Raw genomic sequence first — 16,318 nt, forward strand, 5'->3', positions numbered from 1 at the left:
CTCCCGCCTTGGTGCTGCTGATGATCATCCTCCTCCTCTTCCTCCTCCTCTTCCTCCTCCTCCTCTGGTGGTGCTGCAAGGCCTGGTGGCATTGGCTGGGTCCTGAGGATTGCCAGGTTATGCAGCATGCAGCACACAACTATGAAGAGGGATACTCACTCAGGCGAGTGCTACAGGGTTCCTCCTGAGTAGTCCAGACAGCAGAACCGTTGCTTGAGCATGCCAATTGTGTTCTCAACGATGTTCCTGGTAGCAAGATGGCTCTCGTTGTACCGCAGCTCAGCAGGGGTGTTGGGCGTACGGAGCGGTGTCATCAGCCAGGTGCACAGTGAATATCCCTTGTCCCCGAGAAGCCAACCACCTGGGTGATGCGGTGCCTGGAAAAGTTCTGCCACAGTAGTCTGGTGCAGGATGAATGCATCGTGGCTGCTGTCAGGATAGTGGGCATTGACAGCGAGTATCAGCTGTCTGTGATCACAGACCAACTGGACGTTTAAGGAGTGGAACCCCTTTCGGTTGCGGAAATCCTCGGCATTCTCTTGCGGCGCACGCAAAGCCACATGCGTGCAGTCAATGGCGCCCTGCACCATGGGGAAGCCCACTATCCTCGCAAAGCCCATTGCGCATTCATGCTGCTTGGCCGAGGTCATGGGGAAATAGATGTACTCTCATCTCCTTTCATAGAGGGCATTTGTGACCTGACGGATGCAGCAATGGACCGCGAACTGGGAGATATTGGCGATGTCCCCAGTAGCTGATTGAAAGGAGCCAGTGGCATAAAAGTTCAGAGCCACTGTGATCTTCACTGCCACCGACAGAGACGTCCTGGTCCTCAGTTGAGGCTGCAGATCTGGCTGCAGCAGGTGGCAGAGCTCAGTGACCACCTCCTTGCTGAAGCGCAGCCTTCGCAAACACTGCTCCTCAGACATATTAATGTAGGAGAATTGTTGGCGAAATACCCTGAGAGGGTAAGGTCTCCTGTACAGAGGCCTGTTGGCCCTCCTCCATCTGGCCATGATTGCCACTCTCTCTCTGCGTCTCTGTGGCCTCCGATTCTGCTGGTGCAGGACGACGCCCCCAATCAGTGCAGCCCCCATATTCTCTTGGCAATCAAAGTTATGAAGGTCAAAAACCAAAGTACCTGCAAAGTTCTGCTCAGTAGCCAAAACTACTTCACACAGCATTGACTCAATGCAGAAGTCTCTCTTTCTCTCTCTCAGAATCTCTCTCTCTCTCAGAACGAGTGATGCTAAAATGTCTACCACTGAAAAAGCCAGGAAGAGGCCCCCTTTAAATAGCGCCCCCCAGCCCCACAGCAACTGGGAAGCATTCCAGTCTACCTGTCGTTGGTTGCGCCAGGCGGAAAGAATGGGGGTGCCACTCAATATCCTGTCCGGGGCGCTACAAGGGCATTGCACGCTCGAATGATGTCAGGATGTGCAGGCGCAGGAGATCGGGGCGGTATTGTTTAGCGCCGCCGCAAAATGTCCGGTCAATTTCGCGACAGGCGCAGATATCGTCCTCTTAAGGCGCTAACGGGAGGCGCAAGCCAACTGAATTTTTCCCCGAGTGTCTCCACTTCCACCACTTCCATCAGCAGCGAGTTCCAGGCCATCACCACTCGCTGCATAAAAAAGTTTTTCCTCACATCCCCCCTGTATCTCTTGCCCAAAACCTTAAATCTGTGTCCCCTAGTCCTTGTACCATCAACTAGTGGGAACAGCCTTTCCCCGTCTAGCCTATCCAAACCCGTCATAATCTTGTACACCTCTATCAATACACCCCTCAACCTCCTTTGCTCTAATGAAAACAAATCCAGCTTCTCCAGCCTGTCCTTGTAGCTAAGATCCCCCATCCCCGGAACCATTCTGGTAAATATCCTCTGCACCCTCTCAAGGACCTTCACATCCTTCCTAAAGTGTGGTGACCAGAACTGGACGCAATACTCCAGTTGTGACCTAACTAGCGCTTTATAAAGGTTCAGCATAACTTCTCTACTTTTGTACTCAATACCTCTATTTATGAAGCCCAAGATCCCATATGCTTTGTTAACCACTCTCTCAATATGTCCTGCCACCTTCAGGGACCTATGCACATTAACTCCCAGGTCCCTCTGTCCCTGCACACTCTTTAAAACTGTGCCATTAAGTGTATATTGCCTCTCCCTGTTTCTTCTGCCAAAATGCATCACCTCACACTTCTCTGTATTAAATTCCATCTGCCACTTGTCTGCCCATTCTGCTAGCCTTTCTATGTCCTGTTGCAGTCGATTGATATTATCCTCACTGTTTGCCACACCACCAAGTTTGATGTCATCGGCAAATTTAGAAATTCTACTCTGTATTCCAATATCCAGGTCATTTATATGTATCAAAAAAAGCAGTGGCCCCAGCACTGACCCTTGGGGAACACCACTGTCTACCATCCTCCAGTCTGAAAAACAGCCATTTACCACAACTCGCTGTTTTCGGACCTTAAGCCAATTCCTTATCCAAGCTACCACTGACCCACCTATTCCATGAGCCTCAATTTTGTTAACCAGCCGTCTATGTGATACTTTGTCAAACGCCTTCCTAAAATCCATGTAGACAACATCCATTGCATTCCCTTCATCAATACTCTCTGTTACTTCATCAAAAATTTGTATGTCCTAGTCTGGATGGTGTACAACTTGGAGGGAACTTAGAGCTGATGGTGTTTCCAAAACATTGCTGCTCTTGTCTTTCTTGATGGTCACAGGGGTCGGAGGTGCTGTTGAAGTAACCTTGATGAGTTGCTGCATTCTGTAAATCGTACATACTGCAGCCACAGTATGCTGGTGGTGGAAGAAGTAGATATGGATTCCAGTGGCAAGGGCACCAATCAAGCAAACTGCTCTGTCCTGGATGGTGTCAAGCTTCTTGAGTGTATTTGTGGCTTTTTTTTATTCATTCATGGGATGTGGGTGTCACTGGCAAGGCCAGCATTTATTACCCATCCCTAATTGCCCTTGAGAAAGTGGTGGTGAGCTGCCATTTCAGAGGGAAGAGTCACATATAGGTCAAACCAGGTCTTTCCCTAAAACGACATCTGTGAACCAGATGAGTTTTTGCAACAATCAGGTAGTTTCATGGTCACCATTATTGATACTAGCTTTTTTTTTTAAATTCCAGAGTTATTTAATTAACTGAATTTAAATTCTCCAGCTGCTGTGGTGGGATTTGAACTCATGTCTACAGATCATTAGACTAGACTTCTGGATTACTAGTCCAGTAACATAACTACTATGCTACCGTACTCCTTGTCTGCACCCATTCAGGCAAGTGGTGAGCATCACATTACAGGCCTGACTTGAGCCTTGCAGATGGTGAAGAGGTTTTCAGGGGTCAGGAGGTGATCCACATGTTGCAGAGTACACAGCCTTTCTCCTGCTTTTGAACCAGTGTTGAGATGGCTGGTCCAGTTCTAGTCAATGGTGACCTGCAAGGTGTTGATGATGGGGCAGCTCAGTGATGGTAGTTTCTACTGAAAGTCATGGGGAGGTGACTGGGCTTTCTCTTGTCTGAGATAGTCATTACTTGGCACTTATGTGCCGCAAACATGAACTGCCACTTGTCAGCCCAAGTCTGGGTGTTATCCAGGTCCTGTTGTAGGCCGGCATGTGCTACTTTATTAACAGAGGAGAATTTTTATGTTGACATAAGGAACGGTATGGAGGTATTGCTGATGGCTTACACTTTAACATGTGACATCATCAGTGAAGTATGAAAAAATGAGGCTTTTACTTCTCAGAGACAATGGTTAACAGCTGGCTAATGATTGGCTAACTAACTGTTTGTCAGAAGTCAGTTTTTTTCAGTGCTGGACTCTGGTATGCTTTTTTGAATGAGCCATTCTGTAGCATTGAGATGTGTGTTCTTATGTAATGTACTCAATCTGAGCACTTGAGCAACTATGAGAGCCCATAGCTGTTTTAAATTGTCAATTGCCCTTAAATTTCACTTGAATGACTTTGAACTGTCTCAGGACAAAAAAAAATTCCATAGGGAAATGAATCAAAACTGCATATAACAACAAACTTTACTTATGCATGGTACTTTTCCACTGGTTGGCAAAAGGCCAGAGACTCCTGCGGACAGTATGGTGAAAAGCTCTGAAGAGTAGCTCGAGGACAGGGTTATATACAACACAGGGAAGGGAAGGGTCACATTTCACATGCTTTGACATCAAAAAGACAAAGAGACAACACGTATGTAACTTCCCCCCATTATTAACTTGGACTATTCTTTACCTTAAAGATACTGAGCATAGACCTTAGCATTACTATTTAAGCAACGGAAAAGTACCAGTTAGCTAAAGGTATAACGATTACCAGCTTTTAATTATTAACTGTTACCAATAATTTGTTATTGAATATACAATTACCATTTAAAATTATGTTTATCTTTCTTATGGTAATAAGTCCTGCAAAGATGATTTTGGTCATAAATAAATTAACTTAAATAATCACATTAAGCTTTTGTTTATGAATAGTGAAAAATGGTACTGAAGAAGTTAGCAAGTTATGTCATTCAGTTGTTACATCTGAATTGTTGCAAAATTATTCCTTACTCAAGAATCACAGCTTCCTTACAGTTAAATCAGTATCTTTCAGCTTTTGCAAGAATCACTGACTTTCATTTTGGGCTATCAAAATCATATATAAAGGCATTGGTATTGACGTAAAACATTGAACAAGCTTATGTACATTTTGGTAGCACAAAGCGCAGGAATGTCAATGATATCTATATATAACTGTAATCTAAACTACTTATCTTTTCAGATTAAAGTTTATAAAGTCTGCAGTTTTGGTATGTATTACAATCACTTACCTTCTAATGCTCTGGTATCAGTTAAGATTGTTATTGCCTCAGACAAGTAACTACATTCAGCTAACATTAATCGGAATCTATTATCTGAACAGATTAGAACTACTTGTTTCTGAACGGAACTATCAATGAACTAACAGTTAAATTGTGGATTTCAAACACACTAAAGAAACTTAATGAATTGCATATTTATCACTTGTTTACAAAGTTATTTCTTTATTCACGATAATATTTATATTAGCTTTAAGAAAATGTATTCATTTGATTAAAAATTGAAGCCGAATACAGATCGCAATTCCTGAATTAGTATCAACAGTTCACAATATAAATATTTAACTCCAAGCTAGAACACTATGCTTTTACTTTCAAAACCCAAGATGAATCCCTTAAACATTTGGACTGTTATTTTATGTCTTCTAATTTCGGGCAAGGTGCTACATAAATAAGTTACAGCACGTTAATACCAGTTACCAGTGGATGTGCTCCACAAAGCACAATCCATCTTAAATGCTGCATTAGCAAGGAAAGTACTTTTTGCAAATACTCCCATCTTTTATAGAAAGAATGAATTTAATGGACTTTTTTTAAAAACAACAATTTTAACGCAGACATGAAGACTCTCAGGAAGGGTCTTCCTCGCTGATCGGTCACTCTACTGATGCCAATTACAGGGAATTACCCTGTGTGCTCTGAAGCAGCACCACTGCAGACAAGGGAGGAGTGGGACTTGAGACTGGCCTGAGGGCCACTTCAAATCACATTACAGGCTGGCAATGCAAATCCACCAGAGTGTAACATGGTTTCCCAGGACTGGGAAGCTCCAGAGTGACTTTCAGGCAGGCAGGAAATCACAATCTCCCCCTCTCTATGATTGTGATGGAACATTCTAAGATGCTTCATTAATTGATGTCAACAAAGTGGCTTAGCAGGGAGCGCGCCTTTACTCGATGTGCTCCATGTTGGCTTTAAGATTGATGTTAAAAAAAGTGAACAAACAGCAGAGCCCAGCACCTACAAGGACCTGCTCCCTAGTCCAAATGTAAATATTGGATAAAGCTGCACACAAATATAAAAGCCTCTAGATGCAATATATCTAGATTTCCAAAAGGCCTTCGATAAGGTACCACATAATAGGCTAATGAATAAGGTCAGAACATGCGGAGTCAGGGGACAAATAGCAGAATGGATAGCTGGCTGGCTGAAAGACAGAAAACAGAGAGTAGGGGTAAGGGGTAGCTATTCACAGTGGCAGAAGGTGGGAAGTGGGGTCCCACAAGGATCAGTGCTGGGACTACTGTTGTTCACAATTCACATTAACAATTTAGATTTTGGAATCAAAAACATGAGTACTAAATTTGCGGACAACACCCAAATTGGGGGGGATAGCCAATACTGAGGAGGACTGCAACAAATTACAGGAGGACATTAATAAACTTGCAGAATGGGCGTATAATTGGCAAATGAAGTTCAACATAGATAAGTGTGAGGTATTACATTTTGTTAAGAAAAATAAGGCGGTCACTTATTACTTGGAAAATATGAATCGAAATGAGGTAGCAGAGCAAAGAGATCTGGGAGTACAAATACACAAATCACTAAAAGTTGTGATGCAGGTCAATAAGGCTAGAAAAAAGCAAACCAAGCACTAGGGTTTCTTCTAGAGGGATAGAATTGAAAAGTAGGGAAGTTATGCTAAACTTGTATCGAACCTTAGTTAGACCAAACTTGGAGTACTGTGTACAGTTCTGGTCAGCATATTATAAAAAAAGATTTAGAGGTGCTGGAGAGGGTGCAAAAAAGATTTACAAGGATGATACCAGAACTGTGAGGTTATACCCATCAGGAAAGGATGAACAGGCTAGGTCTCTTTTCTCTTGAAAAGAGAAGGCTGAGGGATGATGTAATAGAGGTCTTTAAAATTATGAGAGGTTTTGATAGAGTAGACAGAGTGTTTTTCCACTTGTGGGGAAGAGCAAAAACTAGAGGTTTAGGAAACTTGTTTTAAAACCCTGCAGCAACTGGAGGTAGCATATTCATGGAGACACAGCAGGTAAGTGCTGCATTTTCTCCTCTAGATTTCGGCACGAATGTTTATCTCCAGTGCTTTCTTACCAACGTATCATGTCAGCCTTGTCTCAGTGGCAGCTCAATCACCTCTGGGTCAGAAGGTCGTGGGTTCAAGTGCAACTCCAGAGACTTTTACACATAGTACAGTCTGACATTTAAGTGCAGTACTGAGGGAGTGCAGTCTTTCAGATGAGGCATTAAACCAGAGTCTCGTCAGCCCTCTCAGGTGGATGTAAAAGATCCCATTACATTTTTCAAAGAAGAGCAGGAGTGCTCTCCCAGTGTTCTGGCCAATATTTATCCCTCAACCAACATCAGTGACATGAATCTTGTCATTCATGTGGAAATGACTTATGAAATGATAATGGGCAGCCTGCTGGTGGCGCTGTCCAGGGAGAGTATAAATACTCAGGCATGGGCCCAGCTTGCTCAGGACATTCTTTAACAGGAACTAGTGAAGGACACAACTAGATCTCCATGTTGAAAAACAGTTGATTAAAGCCTTGTTTAATACTTAGACCAAGTGCCTAGTAGTTTTCTTACATCAATCAGTAAAACAGATTATCTAGTAATTTATCTCATTGCTGTTTGGGGATCTTGCTGTGCGCCAATTTGCTGCGCACATTTCCCAACATTGGTTGCACTTCATTTGACATTTTGGGATGTCTTGAGTGGGGTAATGTGGTCACAAGGTGGGATGAATCCCAAGTCATCCAAAACCCAAAGAAATATACTTTGCAGAATTGAAGTTGAAGTATATAGATATGAATTTTTACAATATTGAAACGATCAGATGACCCCACTTCCTAAAACTGGCTATTTTGGGGGGCTAAATTCCATATTCTATCCAATACTAGTACTGTACATCGCCGCTATAGAGCCACCACTTGGTACAAGAAAAGATAACTAAAAAAAAATTCACTGTACTGTGTGTACTGTTTGCAAATATTGCTGTTGAAGCAGCACAGTTAGATTTGGCAAATCAAATCTGCTATGAACTTACTATAAAACTATGTGGGCTGCCTGCACCATTCATACAAACTGACTGAACATACTGCGATATCAACAGTAAAGAACATTTGGAAAGTTATTAGGCAGGATTTTCCACGATATTTTAGAGTTATATTTGAGCAGATGAGGATGGGAAATAGACTGGGGAACCGTTCTTCTGGCTCCAGCCAATCGCTGCCATTTCTGGGATTTTCTGCCAGAAGTTAACATGCCCCGTGCAATTATGGTTGGGCATCATGCATGCCAATTTCCATCAACGCTGCTATAGTGACGCTGGATGTAAATAATGCCAGCACATTACTGAGCTCCAACATTGCTAAAGCTGGCGGAATATGTTTTATATAATTTAAATCCACCCCCTGCCACACCCCTCCCCTGAGAATGCACTTGTTTACCACACATGAAAACCAGGATTGGAAGAGGCTTTTAAAGGCAGAAAGAAAAGTAGCAAGACAGTGTCAATTAAGGAGGGTGTTACAATGAGCAGGCCTATGATGGATGAAGGCTCTGCCTCAGTGATGGAGCAGAAGGAAGGAGAAATGCTCAGCTGTTCATCACCGAATACTATTGCTTGTCAGCATCAATCAGTGAACAAAAGTTAAAGTCCTTCCCAATATGTGAAGGCAATATAGCTAATCGTGTTACACCTTTTGGTCCAAAGATTTAATAAATAACACTGTCTTTAAAACAGTAAATACTCCAACAAATTTAGACACACACAAATATTACAAAAATCAGATTTTGTGGAGAAGATTTTGATGGAAAACTACATGAATTTTAATGAAGGAAAAAACAAGCTAAGGTTGTGACAACTTTTTTAAATAAATTTTGACAAGACACTGCACCCCATTCATTTTCAAACAAAGTAAGGCATAGTAATATATAGTGAATGTACTTGATCTTTAGACTGGTAGCAGGTCTAAGGAAATGAACGTCTCCCTAGGCCAACTGGTTACTTAAATATTCAGCACAAGGCTACGGCACTAACAGTACAGTAAAGCTATGCAGATTTCAGGAATAGCGCCAATACTGTAAAAACCCCAAAATACAAAAAGAAACACTTAAAGCCCAATTTTGAATTTTTTAAAAATATGGATTTTATCTTCCGGGCAGGAAGCCGGGAGGAGGCCAACTGCCTTCCCAGTAGTCTCTGTAGGGTGCCTCGGCTGCTTTTAACTGTCAAGTCTCATTTATAACCCGCCAGCCAGCCAGCTGCCTGCTTGAAACAGGCGGAAAGGGGCATCTGGCCGGCCCCAGACCAGCAAAAAATCATAGAACCCAGAAGCCCCCTGCCGGCACCAAGGTAACTTATGAGGGGAGAAACCAGGGCCGTTTCATGGTTGGGAAGGAGGGGTTTCTAGGCCAGTAGGAGCCCAGGATTTCCTTGTGGGGCCCAGAGCAACAATCCTGCTCCTCCTAACCTCACTAAGGAAAGTTTTTGATCCCTCAGATTGCCTTCTCTTTTTCCCCAGCGGGTATTACGTATGCCGTCATTGGACACTAATTAGCATATATTAATGAGGCTCCTGCCTGAGTCAGGCAAGTGCCTTGGTCACCTAAAAAAAGGCCCAGTTAAGATGGCGGTGGGAAGGAATCGACCAAAAAATTGATCTTTTATTGTTCAATTGAATAGCAAGGATGTACAGATTGACATGATGTTACCATAGTGCAATCAGGTCATTGCTTAACATGTAGAAACACACAAAATGAAGCGGCTCTACCAAATGAGTATAATTGTCAGAGGTCCTTAGGGGAAAAAAATGCACCCAGACAAATAAACTTGTTCACAGTGAACAAAGAATTAATATGTGTTTCTTCATTTGTAATCCACTGTTTTTTTAAAAAACCTTAGTGGTCATCATACAATACTATGTACCACCAGGTTAGACCTCACAAATGTCTCCTTACCCTTTCACATACATCACATGAACTTTGCCCTGTAAGCATCCCCATTTAAAAAATATATATATTTTAGAAAATGATCCATTCTACATAACATTCCAATGAGTTTTAAGACTGCAGTTCAACCTGGAAGTTCTGACTAACTTTCATAAAGCATTTGTCTTTCATTTTTTCTTTCGCGTTTTCTCAACTTCCTTTCTTACTATGATACATTTCCACACATACTAGATGCCCTCTGATATCTTGGCCAAGTAACCAATATCCATGTGAGTCTGGACTGTGAGTATGTCAGTAGTCTATCTGACTGTGGACGGCACCATGAGCGCGCTTGATCTTGTCCTCACCCGATATTGCCACAGGTGCACTTCCAACAGGAGGGTTGCTGGACATCAGTCAGCAGCTCTTGACTTCTCCCTGCCTAACCCTGAGGCCAATTGTGGTGGCCCTACCACCACCTGGCGGAGATGAACTAACTCTGCATAGGCCAGGAATCGGACCTGGAACCATCTTAGATTGTACCAGCTGAGCCATCAGTGGAGCTTCATGTTCCGTTCCTGGAATCTGTCAGAACCCTATGACTGCATTACAGCTTTGAAACTCAATTGTAACTATCTTTATAGATTTTCTTCATCAAATCTCCCATACAATCCTTTGTACAGGGACTCTAAAATAATTTGTTTTGATTCCATTTATGTTTTGATAAAACTAGTAAAATGATCAGTTTTCTACTAATGGAAAGTTGAAGGTTTTACTCCTCACGAACAGGATTGTAGTGGAAATTAGGCTGAACAAAATGATATTCAAAGTCTGTGACCAACTTCAGTTGAAACAGAAATAACACATTTGTTTAATAAGTTTGGATTACAAATATTGCCCAATTTATACAATCCTGACTTATTTACAAGACCTTTTTCTAGAGAACATAAAGGAAAATATAACAATAAAATAAAATCCAAACTTTATCTTCTTGTTTCTGAGTTTCATTCATTCAAATGGGACAAACTACATCTGATTTTACAAAACTGAATGCAAAACTTATTGTTTAAAGATGAAAGTTGACATAATTAGAAACACTTAATAAACACCCTCAAAATAGCAATACTAAACAGAGAAGCGATGAGACCAGAAAGTAGTCATTCTGGCATTTCATTCTTTTGATGAGCTTCAGTAACCATAAAATTGATCAAAGACCTGATGCATGGAGCAGATAAATAATGGAGCTATTATTCAGCCACTGTGAAATTAACCATTTTATAGTTGTTCCTGTTTTGTTCTTTCGTTATACAATATTATAAGGAAAATGAAATAAATGATCAAAGTCTGAGCACTTCAAGTGAGAGTTCAAATATTTAAATATAAATGCAGATTCACAACAAGAAGAAAAATCAAAATTCTTGTATTACCCAAATCGAGATCCTGCAGTAATTAGGAAGGTATTTACTATAGCCCTCATAATAGGGAGATACTAACAAGCTCCTGCAGTTCCCTGTCTGATGAGGAATCAGGGCTATTAGAAGACGTCAACTCATTGGAGGAAACAGGATTAAATGTGACCACTGGCAAAGAGTTGAAAGCCCAGCATGTATTAGATAGTGCAGTAGTTTCTGTGAAGGGCTTCAATTCTGGGCATCTGACAAAATGTTCACAAAGTACATTCCAAGAAAATAACTTTTAAAATGAAAGCGAGAGCTGTTTTTCAATCAAATTGAACCTGTTATCGTTTTCAAAGACAGTAAATATTTAATGCTACAATGCATCATCGAGACGGCATGCAGGCTTATGGTTATCACGATGCATTAACTGTAAAGAGTTAAAAATATTTTACTGTGTGTAATTCTCCTGCTGCTCATCTGGTTAATCTAAATTAGGGAGAATATTATTCCCTTCATAGCCTTACGGACCGTCTCTTCAAAACGTCTGATAACTCAGGTAATAGTCTGATAAGGAATACAGACATAAAGGATTAAGCTATACCTTGAGGACTTCCATTGGCACCTGGGTATTTGTGGGTAGGCTGGTGGGGAGGCTGACGTTGATGGCCTGTGTCTGGCTGACTGGCACTCGCTGCTGAATGAACTGTGCTGCCTGCTGCTGTTGCTGCTGTTCTCGTCGTTCCTGCTCCTGCATTTGCTCGCGCATGAGCTGCTGTCGTAGCAGTATTCGTGATGTCATATTGGAGGAGGTTAATGGGGGTTTAGCTGATCCGTGCTGCTCTGATGAATTGCTGTGGTGGAAACCAATAATGGAGAAAACAGAGTTCTATTAGAAGATGACAATGGATGAGCACAAAAATATGCTTGTTAGCTGGAGGACAATGTGCTGGCGACTCAAATTATTGACAAAAATTTAAGAGCTGGAACATACAGTTTGACAATACGCAACCTACACTGTTTCAAGGTGATTCTTTCACACTTAGGCCACATTTAGCTGAATAGCTGCTAAGATTTGAAGAGGATCTTCATAGAGTTAAATATAAAAGTTGAATACATGTTTTAAATTGTTCTCCGTGAATCCCGATACGTGACAAATGTCTGTGTTTTGTACTATAAAGTATTTTTGTATTGGAATCTGCACAGTTCTCTGTCTTATTCAGAAAACTAAATGGAATCCATTCATATGGCTCTTTAAATCATTATTTATCTACAAAAGTTGAGACTAGTCAAAGCAAATTAGACCATTCATCCCTTCAACAAAAGTTAACAGGAGGGGAAACATTTGCAGGGCTCAGGTGAAAGAGCAGGGGGAGGGGGACTAATTGGATCGCTCTTTCAAAGAGCTGACACAGGCACGATGGGCCAAATAGCCTCATTCTGTGTGTACCATTCTATGATGAGGACATCATCCAAAATATCACAAAGTATTCCTACAGAGCAGCTGATTTTTGAACAAATAATGAAATGGTGTTCGATGTAGCCATCTAACCTATTATTTTATTGGTGACATTTGTCGCAAACTTTTGGACTCTCCTGAAATGAAAAACATCTGAAGATAAAAGTATTAAAAATGAAATTCAGCAAACCATCACACAAGTGTTGAAACCCAGAAATATATATGGATCATATAAACTGAGTTCTTTAAGGTATAACACTGAAGTATAAAATTTAAAAGCTGCAAAAAGCTCAGTACAAACTCAAAATAACCTGGCTGAAAAACTTGAGGGATTTAAAAAAAATTATTCTGAGCACTGGCCACTTTTATTAGGTAACATACAATGTTCTCAGCTACAGACATCATGAATGGAAATGTTTTGTTCTGAAACGGTTAAACAAAGTACCAAAACAATTCTGCAGGACACCAGTATATCAGATAGTCAGGCTAACTTCTGTCAATTATGTGCTATTGTTTTGTTACCATACCGCTGACAAATAACAGATGTTAAGTGCAGTTACACACCTCATACAAAGGCTGTATAAGCCTGGTTACTAGTCTGTACAGACTTGGTTGTCAACAATCTAAAACATTATGGCCTAGAAATTCAGTGGGCCTTGCGCCCACTTAGCGCCTAAAGAGGTCTTTTGCGCCGGCGGGGTGGTAGCGCGGAAATTGAGTGCAGCGGTATTGGCGGCGGTAGCCGTTAGCGCTGCGCCGGGACCGATGACGTCATCGGTGTGCGCGGTGGCCCGTAACGCCCCGAAACCGCGCCGATCCCCATATTTATTTGCGCCCGCCTCCTCCGAAGCGGGCGCAAACAGCGAACAGAAAACGGGGCCGTCCTGCTGCCATAGTGGGGCGCTTTAAAGCTGAAGGTGCGGCCGGCTGCTTTTTCGGCGGCCGCCTGCCCGCACCTCCTTCCCCGGCCTCCTCCACCCCCCCCCGCGGCATTGCCGGCTGGTTTCCGTGGAGCCCGGCACTTCTCCGTTGTGCCGGGCTCTTTTGCCGGCACTCGCGATCGGGGCTCCGGCCGTTGCAGGCACCTCCCCCTTAAGAGAAGGAGGAGGCCTGCAGTACCGCAGCCTGCCGCACCGCATCGGGTGGCGCTGCGGCAACTAGCGCGCCGATATTCAGTTGCAGCGCCCCAAACGGAGGCGGGCACACCCTGGTATAGCGCCCGCTTCCGAATTGGGGCGCAGAAGATGAATATACGGCGTGCGCTAATGCCTCCCCGCCCAGCGCTAACTTTTGGGCGCGAGCGAGCTGCCCGCGCCCAAGTGAATTTCTAGGCCTATAGATATAGAGGGAAATTTTAACTCCCAGGCAGGAATGCAGTCTAGCTGGGAGCGGTGCAGGGATAACTTGGCCAATTTTAACGGTCAGGTCTCAATAATGTGCCGACATCCCACCAAAGTGGCCAGGAAGCGGCTGCCCGGCTGTTAAAATTGATTGCCTCGGAGGTAACAGCTGGACACCCAGGGGAATGGACCCTGGCACAAATAAGTAGATTGTTCTGGTGTGTGTGGGGGGGGCGGTGCAGGGAAAACTCAGGGGTCCTACTCCTCCTGGCCCACAGAAAACTTCAAATACATTTTAAAAACCTATCTTACTGGGCCTGTTCTGGCCCTCGATGCAGCTCCCGACAGCTCGTCCCTGGCAGGAAAGCCACCACAGCTCCCCCGCTCAGGTCTCAGATAAAAATAGCAGTCAGGCCCCAATGATATCGTCAGAGGCTGAACTGCACATTTAAAGAAGGACCCCGCGGGATACCGGCGGCTGTCCTGGCCACCTGCAATATAAAATTGCAGTCGACCAGATTGGGACGGGAGGGTTAAAATTCCGCCCATAAAATTTGACTTCTAAATGTTCAATGGCATGTTCCAGGGGGTGGAAGGACATATGCTCATGGCGTGTATTTCCCTAAGCTAAGCCAAACTATCAGGGGAAGATCCAAACTAATCGTGCTCACCCAAAGGGAGGCAGGGTAAACAGGAAGGCAAATTAACCTGGGAGTATGTCACATGTCACCTACTGGCCGGTAACATAGTACAGTAACACCAACTGAAGCCTGGGGCTAGGCCACCTATCCACTCTCAACAAGGAATCTTGCATGGCTCAAGCAAATGGAAGAGATTTAAAAATATATATTTTTCAATGATGGGCAGAGGAAAAAAATACAACATTTGCATCTGCTAGAACCATCAATCAATTTGAAAAATATTTATGAAGTAGATTTTCCTAGAAAAGTGTTTGTAAGATATCAAGTGGATATTCTGAACAGAAGCTTCCCCTAAAATGATTCGTCAGAAGGGCTGATGGCTCACCTGTGTGACCTCCCCTCTGTAAAATAGGGATGCATTAAATCAGCAGGTGAATCAGAGCAAAACTCCAGCAGAGAAGCTGACGTTTATGGTGTGAACTACAGGGACAATTGACTTAAACAGAAACTGCCCACCAAGAGCTTGAAATGGAATATATTTTACTATCTTCACTAGTAACATATTGGCTTTGGTACAGAAGACCAATTAAAAAATAATCCATCGTGAGGCATTCATTTCTGATCTGCATTCAGTATCACACCATAAACTTGAGGATCTGCATGCCCAAAGTATTCAATCATCATTAAAACATGGATAATATTTCTATTTAAAGCTTTTCCTGGTTTAGCTCTGCACGTCGTTCATATATTAGGAACCAAGAAATCGGCTCCTTCTAAAGTTTTTTATATTTGCTGATCCATTCATAAAAATTACAACCTTTATCAGGCCAGAAGATTGTGTCATTTACAGCATATTATTTCACATAAATCATTTCCTTCAGATGCCAGTCTTCCTAACAGACTTTTAGTACTAGACATTTCTAATTTTGAAGATGACAGCAGCAGCAAAATAATTAGAAGTATTCTCCTGTGCTCAACTTCTATGTGAAAATCTGTTAAAAAAAAGACTGCATTCTAAGGCAGTAAAATGAATTTATAGAACTGATACACTAACATTTCGAACACATGCATTCTTATGAAAATGTCATTATATTATATAGAATCCTTTTTAAAATGCTTTTACATGAATCCTTGAATTACTGTAAATGAAAACATCCAGTTCATAATGAGATACAGTTAGTTCGCATGAATATACCATGGGACAATTTTGCTTACACCCACAGGACCCGATATTTACGGGGAGGCGGGGAGGCTGTGGGGGAGGTGGAAATGGCTGAAGAACCCGGCAAGGCCAGGGATGCGGACGTGGCAGGACCTCATTATCATTTTTAGGATCCGTTTCCTCCCGGCAGCTGGACAAATGGACAGCCTAGCCAGCAGCTGGGAGGGAAAATCAGCGGAAGGAGGCCGCAGTTGGAGACCCTTGGGGACGGTCCTCGGCAATCGGGAGTGGGGAAGGTTGGCCATCACTGGGAGGGGGCGAGGAGAGGACACTGGGGGGGGGGGTTGAGGGGAAAGAGAGCACATCACAGCTGGGGCGGGGAAAAGATAGGACTCGGCATCCACAAGCCTTTCAGGTAGGGAATTGCAAAGATTCACAACCCTCTTGAGTGAAGAAATTCCTCCTCATCTCAGTCTTAAATGGCCTACCACTTATCCTGAGACTATGCCCCCTAGTTCT

The 16,318-nt window shown here is 42.9% G+C and overlaps 1 protein-coding gene across 6 annotated transcripts in view; it reads right to left on the reverse strand.

The window, feature by feature from the left end:
* Window positions 1-16,318, reverse strand: part of LOC147110997 (microphthalmia-associated transcription factor-like) — a 439,553-nt gene that overhangs the window by 148,114 nt on the left and 275,121 nt on the right. For 5 of the 6 annotated variants that reach the window (XM_086001449.1, XM_086001447.1, XM_086001446.1 and 2 more), the window contains one exon: window positions 11,802-12,051. In XM_086001449.1, coding sequence (XP_085857575.1) covers window positions 11,802-12,051 — 250 coding nt within the window. Of the gene's footprint in view, window positions 1-11,801; window positions 12,052-16,318 lie in introns of those variants that run through there. The other variant, XM_086001452.1, reaches the window with a different exon arrangement.

Source organism: Somniosus microcephalus, chromosome 11 (genome assembly GCF_052327205.1).
Source record: "Somniosus microcephalus isolate GS21.2 chromosome 11, FLI_Smic_1.0, whole genome shotgun sequence".
In the NCBI taxonomy this organism is placed as follows: domain Eukaryota; kingdom Metazoa; phylum Chordata; class Chondrichthyes; order Squaliformes; family Somniosidae; genus Somniosus; species Somniosus microcephalus.